This window comes from Anabrus simplex, chromosome 1 (genome assembly GCF_040414725.1).
Source record: "Anabrus simplex isolate iqAnaSimp1 chromosome 1, ASM4041472v1, whole genome shotgun sequence".
NCBI lineage: Eukaryota > Metazoa > Arthropoda > Insecta > Orthoptera > Tettigoniidae > Anabrus > Anabrus simplex.
The window spans coordinates 92,910,131-92,924,058 of NC_090265.1; the positions used below are offsets into that span (position 1 = coordinate 92,910,131).

Genomic DNA, 13,928 nt, shown 5'->3' on the forward strand with positions numbered 1-13,928 from the left:
AGGCAGTAATTTTTCGACTTTGTTGTTTGTAGTTTACATGGATCATCTGCTGAAAGGTATAAAATGGCAGGAAAGGGATTCAGTTAGGTGGAAATATAGTAAGCAGTCTGGCCGCTGCTGACGACTTGATCTTAATGGCAGATTGTGCCAAAAGCCTGCAGTCTAATATCTTGGAACTTGAAAATAGGTGCAATGAGTATGGTATGAAAATTAGCCTTTTGAAGACTAAATTTATGTCAGTAGGTAAGAATTTTGAGAGAATTGAATGTCAGATTGGTAATACAAAGCTAGAACAGGTCAGTAATTTCAAGTATTTAGGTTGTGTGTTCTCCCAGGATGGTAATATATTAAGCGAGATTGAATCAAGGTGTAGTAAAGTTAATTCAGTGAGCTCGCAGTTGCGATCAACAGTATTCTGTAAGGAGGAAGTCAGCTCCCGGACGAAACTATCTTTAATCGGTCTGTTTTTAAACCAACTTTGCTTTACGGGAGCGAAACCTGGGTGGACTCAGGTTATCTTATTCATAAGTTAGAAGTAACAGACATGAAAGTAGCAAGAATGATTGCTGGTACAAACAGGTGGGAACAATGGCAGGAGGGTACTCGGAATGAGGAGTTAAAGGCTAATTTAGGATTGAACTCATTGCATGAAACTGTACACATAAACCAGCTTCGGTGGTGGGGTCATGTGATGCGAATGGAGGAGAATAGGTTACCTATGAGAATAATGGACTCTGTTATGGAGGGTAAGAGAAGTAGAGGTAGACCAAGACGACGATGGTTAGACTCAGTTTCTAACAATTTACAGATAAGAGGTATACTGTAGAACTAAATGAGGCCGTAGCACTAGTTGCAATTCGAGGATTGTGGCGGCGTTTAGTAAATTCACAGAGGCTTGCAGGCTGAACGCTGAAAGGCATAACAGTCTTTAATGATAATGTATGTATGTATGTATGTATGTATGTGTAAAAAAGATCTATGCAATATGCATGGTTATTCTCTTGCCTCTTAACAGTATTGCGTTTCACAGATGATATGGTTATTGTAGGAAGAAATCGAGTCTCTGCAGTAGAACTGACAAAACTAGCTTTGCATAGGTTTGGTGAACTTGGTCTGACAGTAAACCCTGGAAAATCTAAAGTTATTAATATCAATAGAAGAGAAATAACCGAAGGGCTCATTACATGTAATTAATCTCTTTACATTCAATTAAGGTACAGAGATGAAATGTATTTTGAGGAACGAATGTGTCAAATACTTAGGGGTAAATTATGCAGATACTATGTTATTTGATTCCTAGAAGACAATGACACTCCTTCAGCAGAAACTCACCTCGTTATCATCCTGCCCCTGGATCATCCGGATCGGAAATTTTCAATTCTCAATTGTTCAGTTTGCCCTACGTTGACTTACCAGTTCCTTTGCGTTCCTACAGGTAAAATATCACAGTGGTTTTCAGAAGATACTGATAAACATGTTAAGAGTACATTAAAGGAGATCTTATCCCTTCCTACTGATATTCCAGATTCCATTATTTACTCAGATAAACGGTACAAATGGTTAGGTGTTTATAGGGCAAGTTGGAAAACTTTGTTTCAGATTATTGACAGCTGCAACTTTCTGAAACTGGATGGGAATCAATATATTGAAGCCCCTAGAAATCTATATGAAGAAATTAACATATGCTTAACTGTGCTAAATGTAAATGATAGACCTTAGGATATGTAGAACAGGCACTGTGAGTATGACACCATCAAACTCGGAAATAAACTACGAGAATCTGAATTTGTGAAATGGTGCCAGTTGTAAAGCAAAGGTCAGTTCCCTCCTGCAAATCGCTGGGTTAGAAACCATGATGGCCTTTCTAGTACAAAGTGGAAAGGCATGCTGAAAATGGCATGTAACATTGCCCCTTTAAGAGCTGTACCGGGAAGGTCCCTTGATGGTAATCGCTGCAGAAGATGCAATGAGACTGAAACATTACCTCATGTCTTGGGTTCCTGTGCCTTCTGTGACGCTCTTCGAAACACGTGACATCACAACATCAGGTCGTCCATAGCACAGACACTCCGTGAGAAAGGATTAAAGTGTAGGAGGAAGTCCATGGCATCGGAGTAAATGGCAGCACAAGAAGGTTAGACATGATGCCATTAAAGGGAAAAAGGGATATATATTAGACCACGCAGTAAGATTTGAAATGCACTCCAACCAACCAGATGAAATAGACTGAGGAATGTAGTCTATCTACCTGCCTACAGTGCCATATTATACAAATAAATACAAGCTGGACGAAGTAGAAGTGAGGGGTCTCATGTCGGTGCGAGAGGGACAGTCCCTAAGAAGGCGATAGAGCTGATGAAAACCTTCAACATCAGTTCCAAGCAGTTCGACTGGGGGCTGAAAGCGCTCAGGGGTTCACTCTTGTTACTCGGACACCATTTATATCCACCAGACTGAGACATTATTTACTTTAATTGTTTTATATTTGAATGAAATTGCTTTTGTGTATTCTTTGTCTTAGGCAGCCTCTGAGTGGAGGAAGATTTTGAAAATTAAAAATTAGTAAAATTAAGTAAATGTAACTAAGTTGCAACTGAAAGAAAATGGCTTCCTCTTTAACAAAATCCAAAAAAAAAAAGTACATTAATGACATTAAAAGAGTAGCCACTTATTCTCAGTTATCACTATCAATGTAGAATTGTTTGTTTTTTCTGGTTGAAACATGTCATACTGAATTGCACTTTCAAGAACATGATATTGAAGTTCAAGTGCCGTTTAGGATCTTGTGATATTTTAATCTTCTGGTCTGACATTTTTTAATCAATTATTGCCGTGGAAAGTAAACCTAGAGATTCCTGGTAAAATAATACTTTTGTAGCATGTGAAATGTTAGCAAGCAGTCTTTCTGGCAGTTATTAGATTAGTAATTGAATCTCTATTCCACACTGGTGTTATGACAGCACCAGAATAAGAAAAAACAACAATTATGTACACAAGAGCTTAATTTGCTACTTGTTTTATCCTTTCTATTAACGTGTGGTGGTAGATCCCTTTACTATTTCTTTTTACATATAGAGTCATTTATCACTATACTGGTTTTATTTTTGCAGGTTGAATTTACTATCACCCAGGTCAAACGAAATAAAGAACTGTTTGCTGTAGATATTCAGGTGACTGCGAGAAACCAAACCAAAAATGGATTAGGACGGTCTAACAGTTTACCACTTTGCCAGGGCTTTATCGCTGCTTTGAAAGATGGCTTTGGCTTTATTGAAACAGTTACTCATGACAGAGAGGTGTTCTTTCATTTCAGGTAAGATTATTCTTATTTTAAAGTATCATAATCTGAACATTTATTTATTGATTTATTTATTTATTTATTTATTTATTTATTTATTTATTTATTTATTTATTCATTCATTCATTCATTCATTCATTCATTCAGAGAGTGGTGAAGTTGTCATCATTACTATCATTGTAGCTGAAGATGGTCTAAACATTAGACCAGAACTAGTTCTACTGAAAAATAAGATAGAATAAAGTTGTATAACACAATTTGAAAGTTCAGCTTGCCTGATGCAGGACTTTTGATTTAACGCCCGTAGGCGACCTGCGCATCGTGATGAGGGTGAAATAATGGAGACGACACATGCACCCAGCCCCCATGCCAGAGGAATTAACCAATTATGGTTAAAATTCCCGACCCTGCCGGGAATCAAACCCGGGACCCCTGTGACCAAAGGCCAGCATGCTAACCTTTTAGTCATGGAGCCAGATTCTTTCAAGATGACAGCCAACAAACGCATTTTGTGCGGCATTATGGAACCATGTGACCTTGCCGCGGTGGGGAGGCTTGCGTGTCCCAATGATGCAGATAGCCGAGCCGCAGGTGCAACCATATCGGATGGGTATCTGTTGAGAGACCAGACTAACGAATGGTTCATCGAAAGGGGGGTAGCAGCCTTTCGGTAGCTGCAAGGGCGGCAGTCTAGATGATTGACTGATACGGCCTTGTAATAATACTCAACATGGCTTAGCTGTGTTGATACTGCTACACGGCTGAAAGCAACGGGAAACTACAGCTGTAACTAACTCCCGAGGACATGCAGCTCTCTCTGTATGAATGATATACTGATGATGGCTTCCTCCCGGGTAAAATATTCCGGAGGTAAACTAGTCCCCCATTCGGATCTCCGGGTGGGGACTACACGAGAGGGGGCGATCATCAGGAAGATGGATACTGACATTCTGCGAGTCGGAGCGTGGAATGTTAGAAGTTTGAATCGTTGTGGTAGGTTAGAGAACCTGAAAAGGGAGATGGATAGGCTAAAGTTAGATGTAGTTGGTATAAGTGAAGTACGTTGGCAGGAAGAACAAGATTTTTGGTCAGGCGACTACCGAATTATCAACACAAAATCAAACAAGGGAAATGCAGGAGTTGGTTTAATAATGAATAAGAAAATAGGGCAGCGGGTAAGCTACTACGACCAACATAGTGAAAGAATTATTGTCGTCAAGATAGACACCAAATCAATGCCCACCACAATAGTACAGGTCTATATGCCTACTAGTTCAGCGGATGATGAAGAAATCGAAAGAATATATGAGGAGATAGAAGATTTAATACAATATGTAAAAGGTGACGAGAATCTAATTGTGATGGGAGACTGGAATGCAGTGGTAGGCCAAGGAAGAGAAGGTAATGCAGTAGGAGAATTTGGATTGGGACAAAGGAACGAAAGAGGAAGTCGGCTGGTTGAATTCTGCACTGATCATAATTTAGTCCTTGCCAATACTTGGTTCAAACACCACAAACGACGGCTGTATACGTGGACGAGACCTGGAGACACCGGAAGGTATCAAATAGACTTCATTATGATTAGGCAGAGATTCAGAAACCAGGTGTTGGATTGCAAAACTTTCCCAGGAGCAGACGTAGACTCTGACCATAACTTGTTGGTCATGAAATGCCATCTGAAGTTGAAGAAATTGAAGAAAGGAAAGAATGCAAAAAGATGGGATCTAGAAGAGTTGAAAGAAAAGAGTGTGAGGGATTGTTTCAAGGAACATGTTGCACAAGGACTAAATGAAAAGGCTGAAGGAAACACTATAGAGGAAGAGTGGAGAGTCATGAAGAATGAAGTCAGTAGGGCTGCTGAAGAAATGTTAGGAAGGAAGAAAAGATCAACTAAGAATCAGTGGATAACTCAGGAGATACTAGACCTGATTGATGAACGACGAAACTACAAGAATGCTAGAAATGAAGAGGGCAGAAAAGAATACAGGCGATTAAAGAATCAAGTGGATAGAAAGTGCAAGGTAGCTAAGGAAGAATGGCTGAAGGAGAAGTGCAAGGATGTCGAAGGCTGTATGGTCCTGGGTAAGGTAGATGCTGCATACAGGAAAATCAAGGAAACCTTTGGAGAAAGGAAATCTAGGTGTATGAATATTAAGAGCTCAGATGGAAAGCCACTTCTAGGGAAAGAAGACAAAGCAGAAAGATGGCAGGAGCATATCCAACAGTTGTATCAAGGTAAAGATGTAAATAATTTGGTTCTGGAACATGAAGAGGCTGTTGATGCTGATGAAATGGGAGACCCAATTTTGAGGTCAGAGTTTGACAGAGCTGTGAGTGACCTCAATAGGAACAAGGCACCTGGAATTGATGACATTCCCTCTGAATTACTGACTGCCTTAGGAGAAACCAGCATGGCAAGGTTATTTCATTTAGTGTGCAAGATGTATGAGACAGGAGAAGTCCCATCCGATTTTCAGAAGAATGTTGTTATACCTATTCCCAAGAAAGCCGGTGCTGTCAGGTGTGAAAACTACCGCACCATTAGTTTAGTATCTCATGCCTGCAAAATTTTAACACGTATTATTTACAGAAGAATGGAAAAACAAGTAGAAGCTGAGTTGGGAGAAGATCAATTTGGCTTCAGAAGAAATGTAGGCACACGTGAAGCAATACTGACTTTACGTCTGATCTTAGAGGATCGAATCAAGAAGGACAAGCCCACGTACATGGCATTCGTAGATCTAGAAAAGGCATTCGATAATGTTGATTGGACCAAGCTATTTATGATTCTGAAGATGATAGGGATCAGATACCGAGAACAAAGAATTATCTACAATCTGTATAAAAATCAGTCTGCAGTGATAAGAATCGAGGGCTTTTGAAAAGAAGCAGCAATCCAGAAAGGAGTGAGGCAAGGCTGCAGTTTGTCCCCTCTCCTTTTCAATGTTTACATAGAACAGGCAGTAAAGGAAATCAAAGAGAAATTTGGAAATGGAATTACAGTCCAAGGAGAGGAAATCAAAACCTTGAGATTTGCCGATGATATTGTTATTTTATCTGAGACTGCAGAAGATCTCGAGAAGTTGCTGAATGGTATGGATGAAGTCTTGGGTAAGGAGTACCAGATGAAAATAAATAAGTCCAAAACAAAAGTAATGGAGTGCAGTCGAACGAAGGCAGGTGATGTAGGAAATATTAGATTAGGAAATGAAGCCTTAAAGGAAGTAGATGAATATTGTTACTTGGGTAGTAAAATAACTAACGATGGCAGAAGTAAGGAGGACATAAAATGCAGACTAGCACAAGCAAGGAAGAGCTTTCTTAAGAAAAGAAATTTGCTCACTTCAAACATTGATATCGGAATTAGAAAGATGTTTTTGAAGACTTTCGTGTGGAGTGTGGCATTGTATGGAAGTGAAACATGGACGATAACTAGCTCAGAAAGAAAGAGAATAGAAGCTTTTGAAATGTGGTGTTACAGAAGAATGCTGAAGGTGAGATGGATAGATCGAATCACGAATGAAGAGATACTGAATCGAATTGGTGAGAGGAGATCGATTTGGCTAAATTTGACGAAAAGAAGAGATAGAATGATAGGACACATCTTAAGACACCCAGGACTTGTTCAGTTGGTTTTTGAAGGAAGTGTAGGTGGTAAGAACGGTACAGGTAGACCAAGGTATGAATATGACAAACAGATTAGAGCAGATGTAGGATGCAATAGTTACGTAGAAATGAAAAGGTTAGCGCAGGATAGAGTGGCATGGAGAGCTGCATCAAACCAGTCTATGGACTGATGACTCAAAACAACATGGATGTATATTTTTAGTACGTTGATTAGGAGCATGCTACCTACCATTTACAGCAAGAATCATTTTTGTTGAAGTTAGTTCCATCTCTAACACTACTAGATTTCTACTGCACTGTTATTACAAGTCCATATCATTCAGTCATCCAACTTGTTCCTTTGTAAGTTACGAAAGGCTGCTGCCCCCGTTTAGATGGACCATTCTTTAGTCTGGACTCTTGACAGATATTAATGATACGGTTGCACCTACAACTGGGCTACCTGCTCCAGTGGGACGCACAAGCATCCCCGCAATGGCAAGGTCACATGGTTCACATAGAGGTCATCAGTCTTTAGACTTGTAAATATGTTAGTAATTTGCACACAAGTGTGATCCTATAACAGTAAGGTAAAATTGCAAGCTAACTTGCTTGCTTGCTGTTCTTTCCTTTTGCATAATTATCTCAGTATTTACTTGAAGAAAACCACTTGTAAAATGGTCCAGATTGGAATTTTGACCCACACTTTTCTTGCCAGCCCTATTACTGACTCTGAAGCAATCATTTTTTGTCCCATAAACAAGCCTTAAATTTCTGAAAGCTCGAATTAAAACTGGGCCACATGGTCTGTAAGCTTGTATGCAAACCCACAGATCTCAGCTGCTGTCATTTATGTTGTTTTGTTGAAGGTTCATTAAAAATTTTGCCACAGATTTGGGCTGTACATTGGAACCTCGATTCTCCGTTTTTGGAGGGACCACGGGAAAAAATGTACAACACGGGAAAACGGAAAATGCGGGAATGAATGAACCAGCAACAGTTTGGCTAAACATCACAAAAATGAAATATGTATAATTATAATCTTAACAAACATTCCTAAGCCGAACAAACTACAGTCCAAATGGGCCTTCGCCTACCAAGCGGCAGCAACTCAATCTGAAGGCCTGCAGATTACGAGTTGACACATGGTCAATGTGACGAATCCTCTCGGCCGTTATTCCTGGTTCTCTAGACCGGGGTTGCCATCTCACCATTCGATAGCTCCTTAGTTAAAGGTAATCATAGGCTGTGTGGACCTGGAACCAGCCCTCATATCCAGGTAAAAATGCCTGATCTGGCTGGGAATCGAACCCGGGCCCTCTGGATGAGAGTCAGGCAAGTTAGTCTGTGGGGCCGGCTTCTCCAAACATTAATTACCAGTATACAAATTTAAAATCTGGAAACTTTACATTCAGTTTACCGGGGAAACTTCGTCAGTTTCCCATGAAAACTTCTTTCACTTCTGCAACTTTGATCAGCCAAATGCTTTGAAAAATCTAACAATACCAAACCAATCAACATATATATGGAAAAGAAAGGATTCCACCTGATCAATACAATTTATTATACTTATAGTTCTTACAGTAACTGGTTTTGGCCTATTTGGCTATCATCAGCTGGCTAATGTTGATGTTTTGCATAAATTACATTACAATCTCTGAAGGAGGTTCCTATCTTTGATTGGCATATGCGGATATGTCTAATGGGGCATATAAGTTATGATTTATCGTTTAAATTTTGATGCGTAAGTATGAATGACATTGAGGTTTAAGTTGTGATTGTAAAAAACTTAAGAGCTAATCAGTTGTAGAAACACATAAAACACATTAAAATGTACTAAAAACATATGTAAAGCACTGATTAATGTTTATGTCTTACATATATCTTCTTCTTTCTTGGTAAAGTCTTGTGGCTATGAAATATATCAGTTGATGCTAGTGTTCGTGAATGATGATATGATATAATGGAGTCTAAAACTTGGTGAGTTTAATTGTACATATCTTGCGTGTGCTTTCTTCTTGTAGTTGTCGTGCTGTTAATCATAGATTTGCGTCAGTTGATACTATGTTTGTAAGCAATGATGAGTTTCTATGATGTATTGTATTTAGTTGGTTAATATACTGTCTGTCTGTCTGTCTGTCTGTCTGTCTGTCTGTCTGTCTGTCTGTCTGTCTGTCTGTCTGTCTGTCTGTCTGTCTGTCTGTCTGTCTGTCTGTCTGTCTGTCTGTTAGGTCATCAGCCCAGAGGCTGGTTAGATCCTCAAATAGCATCACCAAAGGCTATGCATTTATAGGGAAACCACAAAATCCAATGACAGTACCAAAATGAGGCGTACTAGGCAAGATTAGAGTCCCGTTAATCCGAACTGAAATATTCAATTTTAAAAAATTCTCCTTATTGAAATGAAAGAATATAATATAGAATGCAGATTTACTTACATTTTATTAGTCATATTTTCCTAGAATAATTTAATGTAAACATAATTACACATCATAAACCATCAATTACTGGTCGTTTATCTTTACAAAGTATGTTAGTTTGTTTTGCCGTAGTGATTGGAACCTACTCGAAGATGCAGTGTTACCAGCGTCTCATAAACATCACATCAGTGGGCGTAGCAGCGGAGTGTTGCTCGACGTAGCGTACGGCAAGTTCTAAGGTGGTCACAGCATCTGAATATAACACTAGTTGTTCATTGTGATCTTCTTCATTGTCACTCTGTTCCTCATCAATTCCAGATTCTTTCTCTACCATAGCTACAATTTCTTGGTCTGTTTGTAATTGATGAGTCAGCTTCCATCCAATCGCTATTAAATAAACATCACAAGCAGGTCTTCGCATCCCAGGCACAATGCAAAAGTGTAATCCGTTACCGTTCAGGAAACCAGTTTTAACCTAGTTTTAGTCGTTTTCTCCTCTACGGGTTCTTAACTACCCTACTGTAATTTTATACAGTATTTTGTTAATGTAACTACTAAAGAATGGACACTTCAAATTACAGTATGTAATGTACTGTATTGTAGAAACTATTTTCCTCAGACAGTTGAGGCGCTGGCCTTCTGACCTCAACTTGAAAGGTTCGATCCTGGCTCAGTCCGGTGGTATTTGAAGGTGATCAGATACGTCAGCCTCATGTCGGTAGATTTACTGGCATGTAAAAGAACTCCTGCGGGACTAAATTCTGGCACCTCGGCGTCTCTGAAAACCGTGAAAGAGTAGTTAGTGGGACGTAAGGCAAATAACATTATTATTATTATTATTATTATTATTATTATTATTATTATTATTATTATTATTATTATTATTATTATTATTATTAATCCAAAAATTTCGTAATCCGAACAGACTCGGTCCCAATTAGTTTGGATTAACGAGACTCTACTGTAGCTAGGTGTATTGTAATAAAACACTTGTCGTTGAAAGGTCCACTTTAGCTTCATGGTAGGTAAAATCTTGTTTGTTTGAGTTAGAAGCATAAGATGAAGATGTAGTCTTGTTTGGTTAAAATTCTGACCTTAATACCACCTTAATAACGAACTGTATCAAACACACCTTAAGGTATCTTATGAGCTCCCACATAGTTATTGGAACTATTTTCAACAAATTGTAAGAGAGAAAAATAGAAGATTTAGCGATTAAGAAACAGAACACACTAAGCAAGAAACTGGAAACACTAAAACAACCATTCAAACCAAGACCACCAACCGAAATCCCGCATAAAAACTCCCAACCCATCATAATAAAGTCACTGAACAGAGTTTTCACCCACCTGTGAAGAACTTAACACAAACCACATTTGACGAAACGGAAGATATTATATTGAGCCAGGCACCCAAACACAATATTGAGGCAATACATCAACTTTCCAAAATATCGTAACAACTATTACTGAAACAGAAAACGCTATAGTAAAAATTCCGTACGAATTATGAAAAGAAGTCAGACATGAAATTAATAAAAGGATCTCACAGTACATTAACAATATCTACAACAACAAACCAAACAACAACACCATCAACAAATCACACATAAATAAGCTCAACAGCAAGATAAAACAGAATAATTTACTTATCGCAAAAGCCGATAAAGACAACACCACGGTTATCATCAATAAGAATGATTACATAACAAAAAATAAAGAATGCTTCTAAGACAACACCTTCTCAATAAAACGTAAAGACCCAATCAATAATATACAAAGTAACCTCAAAACCGTACTCAAGAATACACACCTTTCTTCTTACTGAAACAGAATCTTCAAAGCTTATAACAATAATCACCCAACTACTGGCCGCTAAAGCCTATCCTAAAATTCATAAACAAAAATCCCAATGAGACCTATTATAAATTATAGAAACAGCCCAACTTACAAGCTTTTACAATTCATTCATAAATTCCTTATGAAGCATTACTCTATTTAGCAAACAAAACAATACGCAACTCAATATTTTTTGCAATAGAACAAAAGTATTAAAGATTGAACGACACCACTTCCTCGCTTCATTTGATACAACAAATATGTATCCAAATATCCCCATTAAATAAACTACAGAAATAATCAAATCTAACTTAAAGAACTACAGCAAGTTAAGCATTCTAGAAATAGAAGAATTCATGAAACTACTATAATTTACCATCAGTAATAATTATTTTAAATTTCACGACACCACCTACCAACAGCAGGGCCTACCTATGGGTTCCCCAGCCTCAGGTATATTAGCGGAAATTTACATAGACCACCTAGAACACACATCAATCAATAAAATTGATAAGATATTCTTCTGGTGTAGGTTTATTGATGATATTTTTGTCATCATCAATAACAGATTCACTGATGTAAACATCATTTTAGACAAACTTAATACTTTGGACCCCCATATAAAATTCACCAAAGAAATCAAAAACAACCGCTCCCTAAACTGCTTGGACCTAACAATAACTAGAAATAAAAATCACCTATCCTACAAAATCTACAGAAAACCCACACACATTTCATACACCATAAAAAGCGATTCTATCCATCCCAACGTACATAAAAGAGAATCTTATTTTAGCATGATACACAGAGCCTTCAATATACCATTAACAAAAGAAGACTTAAACATTGAACTACAACTTATGTACAACATAGCCAAACACAATGGATACAGTAAAGAAATGATCAATAAAATTACACACAAAATTAAATCTCAACCCAAAACCAAATTTTAAAAAAATAGACTAACCCAAGAGAGATTACATATCTTTCACTTTCAACAACGCACACATATACCCCGTAACTAAAGTTTTTAAAAAGTACAACTTAAGAATAGCATTCAAAACCTCGCACAATAGCTCCAATGTCATACACAGTGTTAGAACTGTTAACAATAAGAACACATACAACCAATCAGGAGTTTACCACATCAAGTGCAATGATTGCGAAACAAGTTACATTAGACATACAGGCAGAAATTTATAATCTGGTATAATGAACACAATAAAGCATAACCACTTCTCAGCAATAGGCCAACACATTGAAGAATATAAACACAGTTTTACGAACATCGATAAGGATATGAAAATATTAAACATAAATCCCAAAGGCCCCTGCTCAATATAACAGAAGAGTTTTACATTTCTTTAGATCAATACGCTGATCCCAATTTCAATATAAATGATATTACAGAAAAGACCAATATTATCTTCAACGAAGTCATTCCCGCCCTAAAAAACAACTACCTCAAAACAATCAATAAGCAGAGCACAACACGTGCCACAAAACCACCGAGTGACGACCAAACCCGCCTCTGACCCCACAACAACCAATCCCCCTACCCCTCCGTCCACACCCCCCCCCCCTCACAGCTGGCATAAGCCCAAGACAAACCCGCAGTAGTACGCAGCGAATTCCAAAACAGAGCACTATCTAACCACAAGAGCAGTAAGTACACTTTCTAATTCACACACGTCTTCAGGCATTCCTTCAGTCCACAATCCATCACTCATACATATTTATCTTTTACAGATAACCATAATACCAGACACAATGTAGACAAGAAAGGAACCACCATTTCTGTCAGAATTTTTTCGAAACAGGACTACGTCTTCATCTTATGCGCCTAACTCGAACAAGATTTTACCTACCATGAAGCTAAAGTGGACCTTTTAACGACAAGTGTTTTATTACAATAATGGCTGGTTTCTGGTACACCACAGTTACCTGTGAGTTACCTAAAAGCGCTTGTAACCTTAACTGTGCTTTTAACTTTAATGAGTTTCCGGAAACTTAAATCCAGATTTATAAGCCCTGGTAATAAACAGTACAGTTATCGTCGGGTTTAGTATCTCTCGTCATCCAATAGATGTCTCTACGTGAATGTTTTAGGGTTATTTTGGTGATATCTAGTTACTTTTACTTGCAGAAGTTTTCTACAAAGAAAAATGGTTGGCAAATATGTACACAGTCATCTCAATTAATCTGATTCGGCATATCATAATCTCTCATAATATGAAAATATGTACGATCTAACGATGCAAAAATTAGGTATATATTATTTCCCCTTCTTTCTTATTCACAGTATGCAGACATCATCTTAAATTTCACCTTGATCGTTGTCATCAGTAAAATTATAAAAATACACCACAATAACCAAACATCACTTTTCACTGATCCAGAACACAACAAATGTAAATGAAAATAATCACATAAATGAAAACATGCCACACACTTTGGAACCTATCATTCCGGCACTGAAGTTCTGCACTGGTGGTGCGATATCCATCTGTTCTCGCTGCAACAGTTGCAGATTGTTTTTTTTACACTGACCACGCAACATGCATTGACAAAAATACGTAACTGCTGACGTGAAGTCAACTTGAGAATTTCAATCGAACGTAGCGAGCTAACCCTGACTCAGGGTGTGAAGTATGTGGAAACAGATAAGGAGTTAACATAAACTACAGCTCCCTGCAAGATTTTTAATTAAAGAAGTCCAGATGTTTTATGTTTATTAGGAGTCTGAGACCTCACGTCACCGGTTAA

The 13,928-nt window shown here is 38.0% G+C and overlaps 1 protein-coding gene across 3 annotated transcripts in view; it reads left to right on the forward strand.

The window, feature by feature from the left end:
• Unr (cold shock domain-containing Unr) overlaps positions 1-13,928 on the forward strand; it is a 287,182-nt gene that overhangs the window by 213,946 nt on the left and 59,308 nt on the right. For all 3 annotated transcript variants that reach the window (XM_067156402.2, XM_067156419.2, XM_067156409.2), the window contains exon 10: positions 3,111-3,313. In XM_067156402.2, the coding sequence (XP_067012503.2) occupies positions 3,111-3,313 (203 nt within the window). The remainder of the gene's footprint in view (positions 1-3,110; positions 3,314-13,928) is intronic.